This window comes from Dendrobates tinctorius, unplaced genomic scaffold, assembly GCF_039654945.1.
Source record: "Dendrobates tinctorius isolate UK_male_01 unplaced genomic scaffold, ASM3965494v1 ptg000036l, whole genome shotgun sequence".
Taxonomy (NCBI): Eukaryota; Metazoa; Chordata; class Amphibia; order Anura; family Dendrobatidae; genus Dendrobates; species Dendrobates tinctorius.
In genome coordinates, this window is record NW_027361704.1 from 25,363,205 (window position 1) to 25,387,624 (window position 24,420).

The window sequence follows — 24,420 nt, forward strand, 5'->3', positions numbered from 1 at the left end:
ACCCCAAACCATCTCGATTGGGTTCAGGTCTGGTGACTGTGGAGGCCAGGTCATCTGGCATAGCACCCCATCACTCTCCTTCTTGGTCAAATAGCCCTTACACAGCCTGGAGGTGTGTTTGGGGTCATTGTCCTGTTGAAAAATAAATGATGGTCCAACTAAACGCAAACCGGATGGAATAGCATGCCGCTGCAAGATGCTGTGGTAGCCATGCTGGTTCAGTATGCCTTCAATTTTGAATAAATCCCCAACAGTGTCACCAGCAAAGCACCCCCACACCATCACACCTCCTCCTCCATGCTTCACAGTGGGGACCAGGCATATAGAGTCCATCCGTTCACCTTTTCTGCTTCGCACAAAGACACCGTGGTTGGAACCAAAGATCTCAAATTTGGACTCATCAGACCAAAGCACAGATATCCACTGGTCTAATGTCCATTCTTTGTGTTCTTTAGCCCAAACAAGTCTCTTCTGCTTGTTGCCTGTCCTTGGCAGTGGTTTCCTAGCAGCTATTTTACCATGAAGGCCTGCTGCACAAAGTCTCCTCTTCACAGGTGTAGAGATGTGTCTGCTGCTAGAACTCTGTGTGGCATTGACCTGGTTTCTAATCTGAGCTGCTGCTAACCTGCGATTTCTGAGGCTGGTGACTCGGATGAACGTATCCTCCGCAGCAGAGGTGACTCTTGGTCTTCCTTTCCTGGAGCGGTCCTCATGTGAGCCAGTTTCTTTGTAGCGCTTGATGGTTTTTGCCACTGCACTTGGGGACACTTTTCAAAGTTTTCTCAATTTTTCAGACTGACTGACCTTCATTTCTTAAAGTAATGATGGCCACTTGTTTTTCTTTACTTAGCTGCTTTTTTCTTGCCATAATACAAATTCTAACAGTCTATTCAGTAGGACTCTCAGCTGTGTATCCACCAGACTTCTGCACAACACAACTGATGGTCCCAACCCCATTTATAAGGCAAGAAATCCCACTTATTAAACCTGACAGGGCACACCTGTGAAGTGAAAACTATTTCTGGTGACTACCTCTTGAAGCTCATCAAGAGAATGCCAAGAGTGTGCAAAGCAGTAATCAAAGCAAAAGGTGGCTACTTTGAAGAACCTAGAATATAAGACATTTTCAGTTGTTTCACACTTTTGTTTTAATTATATAATTCTGCATGCGTTAATTCATAGTTTTGATGCCTTCAGAGTGAATCTACAATTTTCATAGTCATGAAAATAAAGAAAACTCTTTGAATCAGAAGTTGTGTCCAAACTTTTGGTCTGTACTGTATATACAAATTCACGTCAAGTATATTTACTGCACATCTTTACATTCACTTTTCTTCTTCAGTCAGGTCCATGGGTCAATCCACTTCCCTACACTTATTTCATGCAATAAAAAGCAATTTAATTATTTAAAAATCATGCAATGTGATTTTCTGGGGTTTTTTTAGATTCTGTCTATCACAGTTGAAGTGTATCTAGATAAAAATTACTGATCTTTCCATTCTTTGTAGGTGGGAAAACTTGCAGAATTGGCAGTGTATCAAATACTTACCTTCCCCAATGCATATGTAAAAGCAAAACTTATGTTTTTGCTCCCATTTTACATGACCTGAGCTCAAAGATCTAAGACTTTTTTTTAGGTACACAAAAGGCCTTTTACTGTTCATATTTTTTTTTAAATCTGTGTAAGTGCTTCTCCTTTGCTGAAATGGCTACGATAAAAGGCCACTCTAACATGTGCAATTTTACTGTACTGGTATGGTCTGGGAGGCTGAGAAAATCAGTCAGTATCTGGTGTGACCACCATTTGTCTCATGCATTGCTGCTCATCTCCTTCTCATAGAGTTGATTGTGGCCTGTGGAATGCTGGTCCACTCTTCTTCAATGTCTGAGCCAAGTTGCTGGATAATGGCAGGAACTCTAATACGCTGTAGTATATGCCGATCAAGAGCATCCCAAACATGCACAGTGGGTGAGAATCCAAGAATCTGTACACAATTCTTGAAGGCTGAAAACATCCCAGTTCTTGCATGGCCAGCATACTCACCAGACATGTCACTCATTGAGCATGTTTGGGATGCTCTGGATCTGCATATACGACAGCTTGTTCATGTTCCTGCCAATATCCAACAACTTCGCACAGCCATTGAAGAGGAGCAGAGTAACATTCCACAGGCCACAAGCAACAACTTGATCACCTCTATGCAAAGGAGATGTGTTGCAGTGCATGAGGCAAATGGTGGTCACACTACATACTGACTGGTTTTCTGAGCCCCATGGACCTCCAATACTGTAAAACAGCACATTTTAGAGTGGTCTTTCATTGTGGCCAGCCTCAGGCCCACCTGTGCAATAATCATGCTGACTAATCAGCATCTGGATATATCACACCTGTCAGGTGGATGGATTATCTCAGCAAAGGAGAAGTGGTCACTAACACAGATTTACACAAATTGTTAACAATATTTGAGAGAAAAAGGCCTTTTGTATACATAGAAAAAGTCTTAGATCTTTGAGATCAGCTCATGAAAAATTGGAGCAAAAACAAAAGTCTTGCATCTGTATGTTTGTTCAGTGTATATATATATATATATATATATATATATATATATATATATAAATTATATATGAAAAGAGTAATAACAGTGTGGACTTTTGAACGAGCAGATTGTTAATGTGTTACAGTATCATAAAATCTGCAGTATGATGGAGCTACTGAACCAGACCTGTCGGTCAAGGAGGAATGCCTGCCACGCCTGGAAACAAGGAGGTGAAAGGCTGTGTTGTTATATGCTGCTTAACATGAGAGTTGAGAATAACCTTTTAAATATGCAAATTGTTCTTTCTATGTTTTCTCCATACCCTGAAGCTATGTTACCAGTGCCCCACTATGTAATTATGCCTGTGTTTACCCCTCAGAAAGCGTTCCTACAGTTGCACCGAATAATGAAAATGTAACATACCCTGTGCTCATCATCCAGTATGCGATACACATTGTTTTTATATACTCTTCCTCTGATGCCAGCTCGGTCCAAATGGAATGGAGGAATCTCTTTCATAAATGTTATGTTTTCATCTTCCTCATGCAAGTCATTATATATTTTGCAGCTTAAAGGCATTAAGATATACAGCTTCAAAGTTTCTGGAAACCTCAATAAATTGTTGTTTTCTTCATTGAATTTTTTTACAAAATGTTTTAAATCTATAAAACAAATGTGCAATAATCAGATGAAATATTAAAAGCCATTGGAAGCGGAGATGAATTATATATTATCCATAGATTCCCATACAGTAGCTGATACTCGATAATCATTTTCTGTTATAACTGATATATTGACTATTATTTGCCAACAACCAAATACAGTCATGAGCAATTAATTACTTAAGACAGAAAAAAAATAGTTCTTAGTAGGTCTTAAAATGTTGTTTGGGTTTTTCAGTTGTTTTGGGGGGGATTTCTGTTTTGAGTTTCCATTTTTTCTCCCCTTCTTCCCATAGCCAGCTCTTTCAATCTCTGCTCTGTATCAACTCCTGTGTTTCTCCACTCCATTCAATGTCAGCAAGCAGTTAATCCTGAATGCTATATATGTGTTTTCAACTATGCAAGCTTATATCTGGTATATAGTTATTTCAACTTACTCTGCTTGTCCCCTTATGTTGTGAGGTCAAGAAACTTTTCAAAGTGCTTTATGATCCATGTAGTGCTGAACATCTGTTTATCTGACCAAAACATTTTATTGGCTCCTGCTGTCTCAATTTAGTTTGATTGATTAACGAGAAGAGAGAGAGCACAAAAAAAAACTAAGCATTAGCCTCCTATATATTCAGACATAGCTTGGGGTAGCATTTATGCACATGTAATCGAAGTACATGTATCAAAGTACTGGCAGTTATAACATGGCAGTTAGACAGGGCAGGAGACAGGTAAGACCTTGATATATATCTACACCCTGTACATTTGGAGTACAACAAATATATACCATATGCATTTGTGTAATTTATATCCTGGCCCCTGCATTCACACACATCCACTGCCCTGGCATTAACTCTCTACACTCCATCCATATCAGCCCCTCGCTCCTTTCCTCTCCTATGTATAGCACTCACACTCTTTTCACATTGTTAAATTGCACAGATCCAGTCAGTCCCACCATTCAACATAAGAGACGCTCTCACAAATCACTTAACCATCTGCTCACTCTTTCTATCCTCCTTCTCCTAGTCGCAGGAGACATTGCTCCCAACCCTGGTCCCCCATGTTATAGCAAGTCAAACCCCCCAACTGCTACACTCAGAAACCCCACTAATCTTATTAATATTCCCTGCATGCCATCTGTCTCTCTTAATTGTGCACTTTGAAATTCTCGCTCAGTGTGTAACAAACTCTCCTTCACTCATGACTTTTTCCTTTCTAATTCTCTTAACCTCCTGGCTCTTACTGAAACCTGGATCCAGCATTCAGACACTACCGCTGCTGCTGCTCTTTCACACGGGGGACTACACTTCTCTCATACCCCAAGATCAGACAATAGAGCAGGTGGAGGCGTTGGTCTGCTCCTATCACCAAAATGTACCTTTCAGGTTATCCCTCAACTACTCTCACTAGTCTTCCCTTCTTTTGAGGTCCATGCCGTCAGACTCTACACCCCCTTCTCCATGCGAGTGGCGGTGGTATATGGTCCTCCCGGCCCCTCCCATCAGTTCCTGGATCATTTTACCTCTTGGCTTCCACATTTTCTCTCCTGTGACATCCCTACCCTCATCATGGGAGATTTCAACATCCCCATTGCTCTTCCCCTCTCCCCATCTGCTACTCACTTTTTATCTCTATCCTCCTCGTTTGGCCTTTCGCAGCTTACTAATTCTCCAACGCATGAAGACGGAAACTCCCTCGACTTGGCCTTCTCTCGGCTTTGTGCAGTGGATGATTTTGCAAACTCCCCTCTCCCGCTCTCTGACCACAATCTTCTTTCATTCTCTATCAAGAACTGCCAGGCTGCTCAGGTCACCCCCACTGTCCATACTTATAGAAACATACAGGCCATTAACACTCAGAAACTTATGAAAAACTTGCAGTCTTCATTGGCCCCTATCTCCTCCCTCTCATGTCCTGATACTGCATTGAAGCATTACAATGAAACACTTCAAAGTGCCCTGGATGAATTTGCACCCCCTATAAATAGAACACCACAACACAGATGGCGACAATCCTGGCACACCCTGCAAACACGTTTCCTGCAGCGGTGTTCCAGGTGCGCTGAACGCCTGTGGAGAAAATCCAATCTACATGAAGATTTCATCCATTATAAGTTTATGCTTAGAACATACAACACTGCCCTTCACCTCTCCAAACAAACCTATTTCAACACCCTCATCACCTCACTGTCGAATAACCCAAAACAATGAGAAAATGGAAACGGTCTTAGGAGCGCAGGAAAGAGACTCAGACAAGAGATGGGGTTAAACCACAACGCGTTTCGACGGAGAATCCGTCTTCATCAGGTGGAAGTTTCTCATTGCTCCTATCCTCCATTGGAGGTTTTCGGCTGGAGCTGCGGTGGAGACCTGACATTTTTGTCTGCCCCTGGGTTGCTTCCTAAGCGCTCCTCTATGACCGCTTATCACTGACTTTCATTGAATAACCCGAAACGTCTCTTTGACACTTTTCATTCTCTACTCAACCCAAGAGTACAGGCCCCAACCACGGAGCTCCGAGCTGACGATCTGGCCAATTACTTCAAAGAAAAAATTGACTAGATTCGACAGGAAATTATCTCCCAATCACCTCATACCATGCACTGTCCTCCCTCCCCAACTGCATCTAGCTCACTCTCTGATTTTGAACCAGTCACAGAAAAAGAAGTAAGCAGGCTCCTTGCATCTTCTCGCCCAACCACTTGCACCAGTGACCCATTTCCGTCACATCTCCTCCAGTCCCTTTCCCCTGCTGTCACCCCTCACCTAACTAAAATATTTAACCTCTCTCTCTCTCTTCTGGTATCTTTCCCTCCTCATTTAAGCATGCCATCATACATCCACTACTTAAAAAACCATCCCTCGACCAAAACTGTGCCGCTAACTATAGACCTGTCTCTAATCTTCCCTTCATCTCTAAACTCCTGGAACGCCTGGTCCACTCCAGTCTTATCTGCTATCTCTTTGATAACTCTCTTCTCGACCCTCTCCAATCTGGTTTCCGCTCTTTACACTCTACTGAAACTGCCCTCACTAAAGTCTCTAATGATCTACTAACAGCTAAATCAAATGGTCATTACTCCATGCTAATTCTCTTGGATCTCTCTGCAGCATTCAACACTGTGGATCATCAGCTCCTCCTCACTATGCTCTGTTCCATTGGCCTCAAGGACACCGTTCTCTCCTGGTTCTCCTCCTATCTCTCTGACCGCTCCTTTACTGTATCTTTTGCCAGTTCCTCCTCCTCTCACCTTCCCCTTACTGTTGGGGTTCCTCAAGGATCGGTTCTAGGCCCCCTCCTCTTCTCCTTGTACACTGCCCCTATTGGTCAAACAATCAGTAGATTTAGTTTCCAGTACCATCCCTATGCTGATGACACCCAATTATACGCTTCTTCTCCTGACATCACGCCAGCCTTTCTAGAAAACACCGGCGATTGTCTAAATGCTGTGTCTAACATCATGTCCTCACTATATCTGAAACTGAACCTGTCAAAGACTGAACTCCTTGTGCTTCCTCCCTCTACCAATGTACCTATACCCGACATTGCCATTTCTGTGTGTGGTTCCACTATTACTCCCCAGCAACATGCCCGCTGTCTTGGGGTCATACTTGACTCTGAGCTTTCCTTTGCCCCCCACATTCGATCACTGGCTTGATCATGTCATCTGCACCTCAAAAACATATCTAGAATCTGACCTTTTCTTACTATTAACTCTGCAAAAACTCTTACTGTTTCTCTTATTCATTCTCGTATCACCAATTGCAACTCTCTTCTAATCGGTCTCCCTCTTACCAAACTCTCCCCTCTCCAATCTGTCTTGAATGCTGCAGCCAGGATCATATTCCTCACTAATCGTTACACTGATGCCTCTACCTTGTGCCAGTCATTACACTGGCTACCCATCCACTCCAGAATTCAGTATAAACTTATTTCCCTCACCCACAAAGCCCTCCATGGCTCAGCACCACCCTATATCTGCTCCCTTGTTTCAGTATACCACCCTACCCGCGCCCTCCGTTCTGCTGATGACCTGAGGTTAGCATCTTCAATAATCAGAACCTCCCACTCCCGTCTCCAAGACTTTACACGTGCTGAGCCAATTCTTTGGAATGCACTTCCCAGGTCAATACGATTAGTCCCCAATCCCCACAATTTTAAGTGTGCCCTGAAAATGCATTTATTCAGACTGGCCTATCGCCTCAACACATTAACCTAATCTATCCCTGTGTGGCACAGCGAAAAGTTTTACCATAACCAAGTTCCCTGCATCATGTTCCCACATGCTTTATGCATCCATTAGCCCTCTGTGTCTGTACTGTTACACACATAACATTATGGCTGGTCCATACAATCAGGGCAACTGTTAACACCCACCTTTCGTGTCTCCCCTTTTTTCCTCATAGATTGTAAGCTTGCGAGCAGGGCCCTCATTCCTCTTGGTATTTGTTATAATCTATGTGATTATTGTTATGCTGTAATGTCTATTGTCTATACATTTCCTCTCTGAAATGTAAAGTGCGGCGGAATATGTCGGCGCTATAGAAATAAAATTTATTATTATTATTATAGCCATAACTTTTTATTTTTCTGTCAATATGGCCATGTGCGGGCTTGTTTTTTGCGGGACAAGTTGTACTTTTGAACAACTCAATTGTTTTTTGCCATATAGTGTAGAGGAAAATGTAAAAGAAAATTCAAAGTGCGCTGAAATTGCAAAAAAAGTGCAATTCCACAATTGTTTTTTTTTTATCGTGTTCACTAAATGCTAAATCTGACCTGCCATTATGATTCTCCAGGTCATTACAAGTTTGTAGATACCAAACATGTCTAGGTTCTTTTTTATTGAAGTGGTGAAAAAAATATCCAAAGTTTCTAAAAAAAAAGTTGCCATTTTCCGAGACCCATAGCGTCTCCATTTTTGGTGATCTGGAGCTGGGTGAGGGCTTGTTTTTGTGTGCCGAGCTGATGTTGTTATTGATACCATTTTTGTGTAGATAGGATCTTTTGATCGCTTGTTATTGCATTTTAATGCAACGTTGCCGCGACCAAAAAACGTAATTCAGAAATTGACAGCGGCATTTAAAATGTTAATAGCCACAGGTGGATTGCGATTCCACCCACGGATTTTAAGGGCATATATCAGCTAATGAAATCAGTTGACATGTGTCGAAAAAGTTGCGGGTTCATTGCCGTAGCCCGCAGCAAACGGGAGCCAACCTTAGACGTACCTATACGTCTAAGGTTGGAAAGGGTTTAAAGGTAAATCTGAGATGAACTTCAACACATGGAAGATTAAGTCAGTGTTTCTCAAACTCGATTCCTCATGGTCTCCAACACTTCATGTGTTCAAGATTTCTTCAGTATTATAAAAATGAAAGAACCAGTGCCAATGTCCAATTTCTTTACAATAATTCAATCACCTGTGCAATAATTAAATCCAGGAAAAGTGAACTATTGGGGGGCCGTGAGGACTGGAGTTTGGGATTACGGAATTAGACAGTATCATTATTTATTTAACAAAAACCTAGGCCAAAATACATACGCAGAGTGCATAAAACAAGGTACACTCCTGCTGCTTCCATAAGAATTAAGAAATTAAAACACTGCCAGGATTTGCTAATCAAATGCACTTGATTGATTGTTTATCAGCAAGTGTGACCACCTTCCTAAAAAGCAGAAGTTTGGTCAGTTTGCTGGTCTGGAGTATTCAGGCTTGCCTGAAAGAGGAAAAACATTAGGAATGACCTTAGAGAAGCAATTGTTGCTGCCCATAAATCTGCGAAGAGTTAGAATGCCATTCACAAAGATTTTGAAGTCCATCATTCTACTGCAAGAAAAATTATGCACAAGTGAAAAAAATTCAGGACAGTTGACAATCTTCCCAGCAGCGCAGATCAAAATGATAATGTTTATTTGTATGCCCTATGCCACGTTAGGGAAAAAACAAACACAGCACAACCAAATATAAGATCTCATACCAATTGTCATGCACAGTGGTGGAAAGATATACATATACGGTATATATATATATATATTTATATACATATGCATCTTGTAGTCATTTAGATGATCCTGAACTCCTCTGTACACCAAAGTATTCTGATGTCAAATGTGAAGCCATCTATCAAAAACTAAAATTAATACATTTAAAAGGATTTTTAGACCCATACTATAACAAAATTCAGTAATAATGTGTGGGGGTAACCACCATAGGAGTTATATTCAGACTAAAACCACCACTTAAATATAATAGATAAAATAATATATAAGAGTAATATCATGATTAGGCAGAAAAATCTGTACTACAAAAATCACACAGTGAAAGAAAGACACTACAGAAAAAGCCCCATTAAAAACCCTTAAAATAGTAACGGCCCCCTGATGTAGCTACACACGAAACACGCGTTGGGGTGCTTGGCAGTGTGGTTTAACCTACTATAATGGCATATGGACTGTATTATCTGAGCTGTATTTAATCTGGCATTTTCCTGCTGCTTTATAATGTTAGGTCACTGTCCTATTGCAGACAATTGATACCTAGCAGCATATCCTTAAGGCTTTTTCTACTAATTCCATTGCCTTGTAATATTTTCAATAAGGTTATGTGTTGGATGGTGATATACAATTGATGTAATACTATGTAACATATCCACACATGCCTGCTGCTTTATTTATGAACCACACTGCCCTTACTGTTTTAAGGGGTTTTTATGGGACTTTTTGTGTACTGTCTTTCTTAACACTGTGTGATTTCTGTAATACAGATTTTTCTGTCTAATCATGATATTACTCTTATATATTATTTTTTTTCTATTACATTTAAGTGGTGGTATTAGTCTGAATATACTGTATATCTAAAACTAAAACTTGACTGATACGCAGTCATGCATAGGACAATGACCCTAAGCACACCAGCAAATCTAAAAAAAAGAAAATGAGCTGCAATGGCCCAGTCAACATCCAGATCTCAACCCAACTGAAATGCTGTGGTTGGACCTTAAGGCTGCGTTCACACGTTCAGGTTTTTTCTCATATTCGTGATGGTTTTTACCGCAAGATTTTGCCGCGAAAACGCAAAAAAACAGCATCCCATTCAATCCTATGGGATTCCGCAATGCTGTGCTAATGCTGCGGATTTTCCAGCGGCGAAATCGCATCGCGGCAAAATATGCAGCATGCTCATTAATTTGCGGAATCGCGGAGATGCAGCCCACATAGGAATGCATTGTTCTGCTTACTTTCCGCATGTGGCTGTGCCCACCATGCAAAAAGTAAGCTGAATATTTGTGGATGGTACCCACGGTCCGGAGGAGAGGAGACTGTCCTCCGGGCTCTGGGTACCATATCCCTGTAAAAAATAGAATTAAAATAAAAAAAATCGGGTTATATTCACCTTCTGACGTCCCGCCCAGCGTCCCCAGGCTTCAGCGATACACGCGGCAGCTCCCGTTCCCAGTGATGCATTGCAATGACCTTTGCTGACGTCGCGTCTCGCGATGCTGTAGCGGTCTCGCGAGACCGCGACGTCATCGAAGGTCATTGCTGCAATGCATCACTGGGAACGGGACCTGCCGGCAGAATCGCGGAGGCCTGGGGACGCTGCGCGGGACGTCGGAAGATGAATATAACCCGATTTTTTACATTTTTTTAACATTAGATCTTTTTACTACTGATGCTGCATAGGCAGCCTCAATAGTAAAAAGTTGGTCACACTCGTCAAACACTGTGTTTGACGAGTGTGACCAACCTGTCAATCAGTTCTCCAAGCGATGCTACAGATCGCTAATTATGATTGCAAAACGCTAGTTTTTCCATGGGAAAATCACGGGAATTTAAAATGCGATTTTCCCGCGGAATAGAATTCCGGAATTCTCGCTGTAACTTCTGCGGGAATTCCGCTACGTGTGAACCCAGCCTAAGAGAATTGTGCGTAAATGAATTCTCAGAAACCTTGAACTTAAAGGGAGTCTGTCACCCCAAACTGACAGGATAACTAGTACACAGCTTTGTATGGTTGTATGTAAACCTAAATAATTGCATCCTATGTGTTCTAGTCATTGCCTCCATTCTGCAGAAACTGGATTTTAATCAAATATGCTGCGTAGGGTATTCAGTTCACCCTTAGGGTGTGTGCACACGCTGTGAATTCTGCTGCGGTTCCGCAGCAGATTTGGCCAGTACCATTATTCCCTATGGGAAATGGAAACCGCTGTGCAGATGCTGCGGAATTTTCCGCGGGGATTTTCTGCGGTTTCTAAACCACAGAAAGAATTGACATATCAATTCTTTCTGCGGATTCCGCAGCGGTTTACCATCTCCTCCATTGTGGAGATGGTAAAACTGCAGGGCAAAACCACAGGATAATCCGCAGATAAACCGCAGGTCTTTTGACCTGCGGATTAATCTGCGGATTTTGAAAATCCGCGCGGATCAATCTGCAGCAGATTCCGCAGCGTGTGCACACAGCCTTAATGTGGGCAAGAGGCTCAGTGCAATGTTCTATCCACTTGTTTGGCATGTCCCACCAACAGATTATGGATGGTCATGTAGGTCAGTGTTAGTAGTTTAAACTGTATCCGTTGGGAAATTGTGAGCCAATGAAGAAATTTGCAGAGGGGAGATGCCGAGAAGTAGATATGTTATATGATGTTATTCATCTGAGGGTATAGTTAATTATAAGACCTTCTAAGGATCACATTTTTTTTTATTATGCCCTGATGCATAAAACCATAGAATTCAGAGGGTGTACTTCATTTTATTCATGATTTTTTAAAGATGGTGAAATAATTGCCTACTGCATGTATAGAATACATCTATCTCAACATATGCAATATGATTGTAGGTTTGTGGATCCAACTGACCATGTGCACAAGATATAGGATAGTGTATAAAGAATAGGACCTCGGTAACTGGTGTTATAAGGCTGCTTCTAATCTTATTAATATTTTATGATTAAGTATATATTTGCTTTTAATACACACCTCAGTGTATTCAAAAGCTAAAGTGGCATTTCCACTCTACCATTGATTGGCTAACATAAAAAACTGTCATTGTTTTCAGAGAGATTTGCAGAATCTGACATTTGTATATGATCTTCTAAAGCAACAGTTATGTAGTAATATATAATGGATGCTGCTGCAGAAGGACAGGAGAAGAGCCATCCAGTACTGTAATCTGCTTCAAGAAATGAGATAAGTAGTATATAGGGCTGTGTGATCATTGGGTTCTCCTGATGTCAGAATGTAATGATTATACTAATATTACAATGGTTAGACAAATATTGTTTGCAAAAAAAATTAATTAAAAATTATGATCATTGTGTATTCTAGTATGTATCAATAAATATTTCAGGTCCTACTTTTAGTGCGTTCAGTGCGTTAACGGAAATCTGTCACCTATTTTTTCGCATATAAGATGCGCCACTGCCATCAGGGGCGTAGCTACAGCATTCTGTAATGCTGTAGCTAAGCTCTCGATGTAACCTGAAAGAGAAGAAAAACTAGGTATATTATACTCACCGTGGGGGCGGACGGGTCCGGGTGCGATGGGTGTCGCGGTCCGGCGTCTCCCATCTTCTAGCGATGACGTCCTCTTCTTTGCTTCCCGTCGCGGCTCCGGCGCAGGCGTACTTTTTCTGCCCTGTTGAGGGCAGAGCAGAGTACTGCAGTGCGCAGGTGCCGGGAAAGGTCAGAGAGATCTGGCGCCTGCGCACTGCAGTACTCTGCTCTGCCCTCAACAGGGCAGAGCAGTACACCTGCGCCGGAGCCATGACGGGAAGTAAAAAAGAGGATGTCAGCGCTAGAAGATGGGAGGTGCCGGACCCCGACACCCATCGGACCTGGACAGGACCGCCCCCCGGTGAGTATAATATAAATCGTTTTTCTTATCTTTCAGGTTACATCGGGGGCTTATCTACAGCATTACAGAATGCTGTAGATAAGCCCCTGATGGCGGTAGCCGCATCTTATAGGCCAAAAAATAGGTGACAGATTCCCTTTAACTCACATTCAGTTTTGTGTGAACAGTTAGAATACAAGCTAAGCAAATATGTAAATGAAAAATCATCTTGAGGTTTACTTTTTGTTAAGAAAGATTAAATAAAACATCAGTGAACAGTTTCTTTTACTATTTTACGTATGACAAAAACTGACTCCTAGCATTCAATTATTTTCTGAATACTATTTCATTTCTAAGTTACTTTTTCTGTGGGGCTAGCTGGGGACCAAAATAACTAATATCATGTTTGGACAGGGTTTTTGTTAACCTCACACCCTTTTTTGGCCCAGCAAATATCTGAATATACCAGGATTATTTCAGAAAATTTGGCACAGTTTTAGCAACAGGGCAACAATGTTAACTGTAGAAATGGTAGCCTCTATGTACAGAGGTTACTACTACACAAAAAAATACCCTCACACCTTTAGTATTAAAATAAAGTACTGGTGCACAAATACGCTATGTGGCCTATATGCCAACATATACACACAATGCATCAGCACACTACAGTATGACTAAGATGCTTAATGGCTAGGGACCATCCATATTAAAAGGTCACCTTGACGTGGATGGATGACTTTTGTGTTCTTTGATCAACAAATTTCAACTAAGTATATTTTACGTTTTTAACACTTGCAGCAATATTGGCGATCGTATATTTATTAGTCTCATCATGTATGTATATGTATAGAGGTTGTCACCAAATTTTCCTAAATGTAACATGAATACTGTGTCCTGTAGAGGCATATCAAAGAGTGGTAATTAGTAAAAATGAAAAAAAGGTAGGAATAATAGTATAATTTCCAAAAGGGATCACAAAGCTCATAAAATAAGGCTTGTCATACATGTTAGATGGCTGTCAGCTGCCAACGATGCTTTGCTGATGGTTTTACCAACAGCCATCTCAGCCGACATTACAATATACATGAGCGCTCACTCGACCAAGCGCTCTTGTGTTTCCTATGAGAAAGCCACCGACTGACAGGAGGTTTTTCTCAGAAAGAACAATGTGATCGGCAGTTTGAAATCGGAAATGTGAGATCTACATCACTCCAGATCATCAGTTTGCCATCGCCACCATACACATTAGACAATTGGCTGAACACGTTGATATTAACAGGTGCAGCCAACATTAGTCTAATGTATATGGGGGACTATACCCACTGAACTGTATCAGACCTAAAGCCTAGGTGTTTCATGAGACCAGGTAAGGTTAGATTATGGTAATATTTATTGTACTGTATACCAGATTCCCCATCACAGCATGTAATGTAAGGTTTCCTACCTGGCAAGACAAACTTTAAATATCCAATGTAATAGGACCATGCAAGGCCTTGAGCCACATTCAACTTCTTCTTTTCAGTTATTTCAGATATCACAGCCTGTGTTGGGTTCTACAGAAAAAGACATGTACTGCTGTTAAAGCCCAAATGATATATGCCTTGCTGACAATTTTAACAAATTTCTATGGCATTCTATATACCTTACATATAAACATAGAATACGCCAAAGCATTATTTGCAACTTTAGTAATTTTTCATCTGGCTGCACTGAATCATTATGCTGAGGGAACTATTGGAAATAAGCGATGGGCAGAACCATGCACAGTGCCCTTCCTGTTCAGAGCTGAAGTCTTTTTTGGGATTAGTACATGTGATTAAGATGACTAACTGAAAAAGCTACTCAAATCTGATATAATGTCACCAATGATAGATAAATAAAAATGCTGTTTTTAGGTATGATAACCATAATATAGGTGGATTGTAGAGTCCATATTTTGGGCGCAGTACCCTGAGTTCATGTTGTTATACCGAACTACATGTTGATCCCCAAAGAATTCTTAGAGCAATAAAAATGTTGACATTACATTCTCCTGAAAAGTGGCCTAAGCAGTTACTTTACAAGCATTATTATAACAGTGAAATCTTACAACATGGATTGACCGTTAGTTGTAGTCAATCAATGATATTGATTGATTGGAGATGTTGAGGAAAATAGATCTAGACATTATGCAAGGTTTCAATCAAAATTATTCAACCCTGATTGCAAATTTAGTAAAATTTGCAAACTTTCTGCTGTTAGCAAAAAATCAGTCAAACAAGTAAATTGCACATAGTTCAACACAACTAATACAACGCTCCTGGTGGTCAGAGACTAGGAGTGACTGGAGGCCTAGTGGAGGCCCAGGCGTGGATGGTAAAGACCGGCAAACCATACCACAGTGAGTCTGGGGAAATCCAGCCATACGTGACTAGAGAGGCATATGAGAGGGAGAAGGCACCCGAGATCCAAGAGGCCCGTGAGAGAGGAGAAAGCTGCCAAGATCTGAGAGGCTTATGAAGGAGGAAAAGGTAGCTGAGACATGTGTGACGACTCCTGAAGTGGACCCTCTGGGTCACGATAACAACCCACCCTGGGCGAGCTGACCTAGTGAGGACCACCCCTATATAGGGAGGGTCAGGGGCAGACCCAGGGGGAAAAGTACCATGACTGCTGGGGCCAGGTGGCCGGCTCACAGAGGACGCAAGAGACCGTGTCAGCAAGAAGAAGACGGGGACACGCAGGATACAGGAGTGTGTAAAGCGTGGACACGGGGACACGCAGGGTACAGGATGGTGCAGAACATGTACACGGGGGCACGCAGGGTACAGGATAGTGCAGGGCATGTACATGGGGGCACACTGGGTACAGGAGTGCATATAGCGTGCACAGAGAAGCAAGCCCGGGTACGAAGCAAGACAGAGCGCGTGCAGGGAAGCACGCCTAGGTACAAGGCAAAGCATAGCGCGTGCTGGGAACCACGCCTGGATGCAAGGCAAAGCAGAGCGTGCGCTGGGGAGCACGCCAGAGCACAGGGCAAAAGCAGAGTATGTGCTAGGAAGCACGCCAGAGCACAGGGCAGGGGACCTGAGTACAGAGAGCGGCCAAGCAGGGGCCAAGTAGGGACCAAGCAGGCCTAGCAAGGAAGCACAATGATAATCAGGCACCGCCTACAGGAAGAGGCAGCCTGATATAGTGCACATGTGCTGGGACTTCTGGGTCAGGTCCTCCTGGACCATAGAGACATCAGAGATGGCGTGGCCGCAGTCAGGGCAGAGGAGTGGGCACATGCGTGCATGACAAAGACCGGAGCCGAGCGTGCAGCCATAGAATCAGGTGTGAAAGGTCCGCGTGCGCACCCGACGGGACGCCCGGATCGGCCGCGATACCGGAAGTGATGACGTTGGGCGCTGAGTCCTGGCTACGGGGGAATGCGATGAGAGTGGCATAACACATGGGAGGAGGATCCCTGCCTTCTGCAAGCCAGGAGGTGGTGGTTCGGTGATGAGCTGTACCTGCTAGCCCAGTTGGACATAGAACAGGCCACCCTGAAGGCAAACTAGTCCCTAGCCCTGGGGTGCCCCATAACAGGGAGATTCCCAGCTGGCACCCCTCCCTGCAAAGAGAGAAGGTAGAGGGAGACTCCAAAAAATAGAGGAGTTATGTACGGAACAAGGCAATAGAAGAGCGTAACTGGGAGAAGACAAGAAAGACCGTGCACCATAAAATTTGAACAGCAGTGCTCTTCTGGGATAGTCCTGCACTTTAACATTGTCAGGGGGGTTGGGTTAATTTGGGAGTGATGGTGCGGAATGCCGTTTACATCATCCACATTGACATCAAGAAGAAGGAATATCTACCCCAGAGGCTCCACTGTCTCTATCCTGGCGAGGCTGTGTGGTTTATAAAGGAGGACAGGTTATGAGGTTGGTGAGCCGTGGGGGTGGATTACCCTTGCCCAGTGGATATGGAGAGATGGAGGAAGGAGCGGGAAGAACAGAAAGTATGAAAGAGGGAAACACAGCTCCAAGAAGTGAATGAATGGGTGGAGTTGGAAAACCAGCGATGTGACACTTGCCTACAATCTCGAGTAGGGTTGTGTCGGGCCCGAAGTGAGAACAGTGTGGCTACCCAGACAGGAGCACCAGAGAGCAGAGTTCAAAAAATGTGATGGTGATACAGGGGGCTGTGGATTTTGTGTGTTTATTAGCCTCAGCCTCAGGTTACCCCACAGCAGGTTGAATAGCCGAAAAGGAAATCTCCCTTTTAATTTGACGTTAAGGAGTGGAGTGACCCTGAATAACAACAAGAACTTACAGTTCTCTTGAATTAAGGGGCCATCATATAAGGAGGGGTGAATTCCAGAACACCTCTATCCCTGAAATGGTTGGAGACCAGTCAGGTCTCGGAAAAGACGTCTTGAGTTTGGAGCTAAGAAATTCCTGTTGATGGTTCAGCGTAAACACCACATGGCCATGTAAATGCCTGCTTACAGTTTAAATGATCTGTGGTACTATTTTAGATACCCTTGTGGCCAGGTGGGCCTGTAACAGCCAAGTAGGCTTGATTTTTATTTAGTTTTTTTTTGTTGTGCATGTTGTGCCCTTTTCTGCTGGACTGCAAGGGCTGGTGCATCTATGGGAGTCTGATATCATCAAAAACAGAGACTGTTATTTTTATGGACACTCTGTTTCTTTGGTCCTTATCAAGAAGGACCATTCTGAGTGAAAGTTTTAAAAAATTATAGACCATGCTTGATCTTCTGGGCCCCTTGACCTAGAAGAGCTGGACGTCCAATGGAACAGAAGATGTTAGGCGTCAGGTATCTACAGCTGCACAGCAGGAATCCAGAGCCATGCTGCCAGCGATCTCCCATTACCCTCCAACCTCTCAGGGACCTGCACAGCAATCTCAGCAATCCAGATGCCCTGCTCAGACCAGTTCGCTGGGTCTGGTTGTTGCTGCCACCTCTGGACCAGCAATATTAGCGCAGCCTGCTCTGCAGCAAGCCACTCCAGAGGCTAAGTCCTCTCGCCGCGCTACTGGGCATGCTCATGAGACGACCTCCCAGTGGAGATCGGGAGTCACATGCTCAGGTCCTTCTCCTGATCTAATTGGTCCATCTCAGAGATCTGGAAGGTTCCAGAAGCGCACGGCTATAAAAGGCCCGCATGGCCACTCGACCATGCGCTAGTGTAGACTCTACTTGCTACCTGTGTGAGTGATGATGGATGCATGTGCCTGCGAATGACTCATTAAAACTCCCCTCCCTCTGATATTACGTTTGTGGATAGGGACTTAGTATTAGTGTCAGCGCCGGTCAGTGGCATGATACAGGCCACAGTGTTTATCTTCACCTAACTAGCGTCCGACAGTGCGCCTCCTCTGGGCACCGTTGTATAGTGGCTGAGTCAGCCGCCGCGCTGTAACTAGCAGCATCTGTGGGCGCCGCATTTATATCCCAAGCGTCTCTGTGGAGATAACAGAGTACGCTCTGTGCACACCGGGTGACATTCAACCCGTGTGCGATATACCGCCATCTTGTGCGTCTACCATTATCTAGCAGCGGTGTAACACCTACTGCACGGTGGACCCCGGGCAGCGAACGCACTTATTATTATTTATTTATTAGTGTGTTCCACCGTCGGTAACATTATACTAGTGCCAGGGTCTGGCTAGTAATGGCGGACCTGCAGCAGCTACAGCGGTACATTCGGCAGCTAGAGAGCAGGTTGGCGGCTATTGAGAGCTCCACCTCAGCTGCGAATGCTACAGTGGCCGCTGCTCAGGTAGTCGCAGAGGCTGTCTCACGCGTGTCCACACCCACGCCTATGCCGACAATAATCCGCCTCCCGTTGCCCGATAAATTTTCCGGTGACAGCACCACCTACAGGGGTTTCGTGAGTCAGTGCTCTATCCAGCTTGAGTTACTGGCCAGGCGATTTCCTACAGAGCGGGCTAAGGTGGGGTTTATTGTTTCTCTCCTATCAGGCAGGGCGTTAGAGTGGGCTACGCCATTGTGGAAGCGTGATGACCCCGTGGTTCAGGGCGCTGCTCAGTTCCTCACGGCTCTGAAGCAGGTCTTTTTGGGACCGCGAATCATGCACGACACCTCTCTCCAATTATTGACCCTAACACAGGGGTCTCTCTCAGTCAGCCATTATGCCGTTCGATTCTGGACATTGGCTTCCGAATTGGAGTGGCCTGATAAGGCACTCGTCCCTGTGTTTTGGAGAGGGTTAGCGGAGCATGTCAAAGATGCTCTAGCAACCAGAGAGGTCCCCAAAAGTCTGGAGGAATTCATTGCCATCTCCACCCGCATTGATCTCCGATTTACGGAGCACGGCTGGAACGTGCGCAATCCAGATGAAGCGTTAGCTTGGCTCCCATCTTCTCCGAGCCGCTAATATTTCCCGCTCAGGAGTTTACACCTTCTGAACCTATGGAGGTGTCTCGCGCCGGCTCCAAGCCACGTCCAGTGCAAAGCTCCGCACGTTGTTACCAGTGCCGACAGTTTGGTCACTCGGCTAGCACGTGTCCTCTTCGGTCGAAAAAACGATCACCTCCAGTGGTCGCAATGGGTGGTCTCACTAATATGAAACCCTTTTCTCCCAAACCAGTATTCCGAGGGACCTTAGATAGCGGGGCTTCCACCTGGGAGGTAGAGGTCATGGTGGATTCTGGGGCAGAAGGGAACTTTATGTCCTCGACCTTTGCCCTAAAGCACGCTATTCCTCTGGTGTTACTGTCCCAACCCCTGACCATCAGGGTGGTTAATGGTGCACCTTTACCATCTCAGGTGATCCACCAGACAGCACCACTCGGTCTCTCAATCTCACCATCCCACCGTGAGATTTTGTCCTTGTTCATTTTGCCTGATGGCATCGACCAGGTGCTTCTCGGAGTTCCCTGGCTCCGTTGCCATTCCCCTCATATTGATTGGGCTTCGGGGAATATACTGGGTTGGAGCAAGGACTGTGAGTCTGCGCTTCCCAAACCGTACCATCAGTACGCGGACGTCTTCTCTAAATAATCTGCGGAGACGCTTCCGCCGCACCGTCCTTACGATTGTCCGATAGATCTATTGCCAGGCACGGAACCTCCTAGAGGCTGCGTGTATCCGCTATCACTCCCCGTGATGGAGGCTATGTCTCAATATATCCGGGAGAATCTGGCAAGAGGTTTTATCAGAAAGTCGGTGTCGCCGGCTGGTGCAGGTTTCTTCTTCGTGCAGTAGAATAGCGGTGAGTTATGTCCCTGCATTGATTACAGAGGTCTCAACGTCATAACGGTTAAAAATAAGTACCCTCTTCTGTTGATCTCTGAGTTATTTGACAGGTTGCGAGGGGCCCGGATCTTTACAAAATTAGATCTACGGGGGGCGTACAACCTGATCCGAATTCGCAAAGGAGACGAGTGGAAGACAGCATTTAACACCAGGGATGGCCATTATGAATATCTGGTCATGCCCTTCGGCCTCTGTAATGTGCCTGCTGTCTTCCAGGATTTTGTTAACGACGTCTTCCGCGATATGCTCACTACCTCGGTGGTGGTCTATCTGGATGACATCCTCATCTTTTCACCAGATTTGACCTCCCACCGGAGAGACGTTTGCAAGGTCTTCGACCGTCTGCGGGTGAACTTTTCGTCAAGCTGGAGAAGTGCCAGTTTGAGCAGGAGTCCTTGCCGTTCCTGGGCTACATCATCTCGGCCCAGGAGTTGGCTATGGATCTGGACAAACTGCAAGTGGTAATGGACAGGCAGGAACCACATTCACTCAAAGCGGTGCAGCGCTTTTTGGGGTTCGTCAACTATTATCTCCAGTTCATCCCCCACTTCTCCACACTGGTAGCTCCTCTGGTTGCTCTCACAAAGAAAGGAGCTAATCCTAAGGCTTGGTCTGAACAAGTCTCCAAGGCCTTCTCATCTCTAAAATCCCATTTTGCTGGTGCTCCCATCTTACACTGTCCCGAAGTGGATAAACCTTTTATCCTAGAGGTAGATGCTTCTTCCGTCGGTGCAGGAGCAGTCCTTTTCCAGAAGGATGCTCAAGGTTGGAAGCATCCCTGCTTCTTCTTCTCTAAGACCTCCTCACCGGCGGAGAAGAACTACTCCCTCGAGGACAGGGAGCTTTTGGCAATGAAGTTGGCCTTTTCCGAGTGGAGACATCTCCTGGAGGGAGGCCGGTTTCCCTTCCAGGTGTATACGGACCATAAAAATCTGGTCTATTTACAAACGGCCCAGAGCTTGAACTCTCGTCAAGCTAGGTGGTCGCTCTTCTTCTCCCGCTTCCGCTTCACCTTGCACTATCTCTCTGGAGAAAAGAACGTCCATGCGGATGCTCTTTCACGCTCGGTGGTTTCAGTGGAGGAAGAGGAGGCTGAGCCTCGGCTAATTTTCCTTACTGAGAGTTTTTAGGACCATGGCTCCAGTTGCTCTCGAGTCAGTGCCGCTGGGAAAGACCTTTGTCCCTCCTCAACTACGGCCGGAGGTTCTCGCATGGGCACACGCGTCCAGGGTGGGTGGTCACTTCGGCAATAAGCGGACCACAGAACTCCTGGCAAGGTCTTATTGGTGGCCGCACATGGCTCGAGACACGAAGGAATACATACAGGCATGCGTCTCGTGTGCGCGGAACAGGTCCTCTAGACAGAGGCCGGCTGGGTTATTGTATCCTCTGCCGGTGGCAGACAGACCTTGGGAGATGGTTGGCGTGGATTTTGTGGTTGGCCTGCCCAAGTCTGGTGGCAGTACGGTCATCTGTGTAGTCACCGACCATTTTTCTAAAATGGTGCATCTGGTGCCACTTGCGCGGTTACCTTCCGCTCGTGGTCTTGCCACATTGTTCATAAAAAATGTATTCCGTTTGCATGGCATGCCGGACAAAATTGTCAGTGACCGAGGTCCCCAATTCACATCCTGGTTTTGGAGGAAGCTCTGCAGCCTACTCAGCATTGAGCTAAACCTGTCCTCCGCTTATCACCCCGAGACGAACGGGTTGGTTGAGAGAGCCAACCAAACCTTGGTCACGTACCTGCAGCATTTTGTCTCTGCCAGGCAGGATGATTGGGCATCCTTACTACCATGGGCTGAATTTGCCCTGAATAATGCAGTGGCTGATTCCACTGGTCAGACGCCGTTCCTTCTTAATTATGGCCAGCATCCACGCGTCCCTGTCCTGATGCCAGTGTCCTCCACTGATTCCAGGGTGGTAGACTGGGCAGTGGAGGCTCGGGACATTTGGGATTGCACCCAGGATGTTATTCGAACCTCTAAAGAAAGAATGAGGGCATCGCCCGCTCCAACCTTTTCCCCTGGCGACTTGGTGTGGCTCTCTGCTCGAAATATCAAGCTGCGGGCTGAGTCTACCAAGTTTGCGCCGCGATACATCGGACCTTTTAAGGTTCTCGAGCGAATCAGCTCGGTGGTCTACTGCCTGGCTCTTCCACAACATTAGACTTGTCTTCGGATGAGTTTGAGGCTAACGCCATTATGGGATGCAGGATTGTACGTGGCAAAAAATGTTATTTGGTGGACTGGAAGGATCATGGTCCAGAGGCCCGGACCTGGGAGCCAGTGGAGAACTTCCACGCTCCGGCTGGTTTCACACTTGCGTTTTTTTGCGCAAAAAAATGCACACTTTCTTTTTCCTATTCTTTACATGGGTGCGCCTACACATGCGTTTGTACGCGTTTGTATGCACATGCGTTTTTTTGTAGTGTGCGCTCAGGCGCACAAAATGCACTCTGTTGCATTTTTTGTGCGTCCGACTTGTCCCAAAAAAAGCATGCGCATGCAATGCGGTTTTTTTTCACCCAACCACCCATTATAGTCTATGGGTGCGCTGACGTGCGCATGGTAAAAGCATGCATTTAAAAAAAAAAAAAAGCGCTCAAAACCACAAAAAAAAGCATGATGCATTTTTTATGCGCGTTTGCACTGCGCACCACAAAAAAATACAAGTGTGAAAGTAGCCGTAGCTTCTGATTGGGACCTTTGAGCGTAGCGAGGCCCCTAGGAGAGGGGTAATGTTAGGCGTCGGGTTCCTGCAGCTGCACAGCAGGAATCCAGAGCTATGCTGCCAGCGGTCTTCCATTCACCTCTGACCTCTCAGGGACCTGCACAGCAATCTCAGCGATCCAGACGCCCTGTTCAGACCAGTTCTCTGTGTCTGGGTGTTGCTGCCACCTCTGGACCAACAATAGTAGCGCAGCCTACTCTGCAGCAAGCCACTCCAGAGGCTAAGTCCTCTCGCCGTGCTACTGGGCATGCTCACGAGACGATCTCCCAGTGGAGATCGGGAGTCACGTGCTCAGGTCCTTCTTCTGATCTGATTGGTCCATCTCAGAGATCTGGAAGGTCCCGGAAGCGCACAGCTATAAAAGGCCCGCATGGCCGCTCGGCCATGTGCTAGTATAGACTCTACTTGCGTGAATGATGACGGATGCATGTGCCTGCAAATGACTCATTAAGACTCCCCTCCCTCTGATATTACGTGTGTGGATAGGGACTTAGTATTAGAGTCAGCGCCAGTCAGTGGCATGATACAGGCCACAGTGCATATCTTCACCTAACTAGTGTCCGACAGTGCACCTCCTCTGGGCACCGTCGTATAGCGGCTGAGTCAGCCACCGTGCTGCAACCAGCAGCATCTGTGGGTGTCCACAGTAGCGACGCTGCACACACGGTAGGTCTAGACGGACTCTGACCCTCTGCTTTGGGTTCAGCTCCTGTGACCATATACCGTGCATGCAGTTCTCTGAGACCTGTGAGTCCAACAGGCTCAGTACTTACATTTATGTTCCAAGTGTCTCTGTGGAGATAACAGAGTACGCTCTGTGCACACTGGGTGATGTTCAACCCGTGTGCGATATACCGCCATATTGTGCGTCTGCCATTAGCTAGCAGCGGTGTAACACCTACTGCATTAGTGCGTTCCGCTGTCCCTAACAGAAGATGCCTAGATCAAGACTTTTAGTCCTGAATGCCTTATTGTGTTTTATGTATGCTCCAACTATTTTTTAGGTCTTGGATGGTCACTGAACACCATAATTAAAGAATGGGGAGTGTGAGTGTTGTGTGGATGGTGTTCCGTCTCCCTGATAAGCCCTGACATTTTTATGTAAAAATTGTTTTTCTTTGTACTGTATTCTATTGTTATGTATTCTATGTAGGCTGCTGTCTCTGTTAGATAGGACAGGGTTAATTGTAAGTTTGGCCATAATAGGGAGGAGGATTGGGAATCTGTGGGTTAGTTACAGGGTTAGAGAGTTTTAGGAATACAAAAGTAAAGGCATCCTATGTTTAACGTGATCATCACCTGGGGTGTGTGTGGATGAAGGAGAAAAGAAAAGCAAAGAGTGAGAGGAAATAATTAAGAAGAACTTCATCGGTGGCAGTGAAATACG

At 45.1% G+C, this 24,420-nt stretch overlaps 1 protein-coding gene across 1 annotated transcript in view; it reads right to left on the reverse strand.

Annotated features, from left to right (window-relative positions):
- Positions 1-24,420, reverse strand: part of STING1 (stimulator of interferon response cGAMP interactor 1) — a 122,910-nt gene that overhangs the window by 52,730 nt on the left and 45,760 nt on the right. The window contains exons 4-5 of the mRNA XM_073573761.1: positions 14,478-14,586; positions 2,961-3,199 (exon numbers count right to left, since the gene is read on the reverse strand). Coding sequence (XP_073429862.1) covers positions 2,961-3,199; positions 14,478-14,586 — 348 coding nt within the window. The remainder of the gene's footprint in view (positions 1-2,960; positions 3,200-14,477; positions 14,587-24,420) is intronic.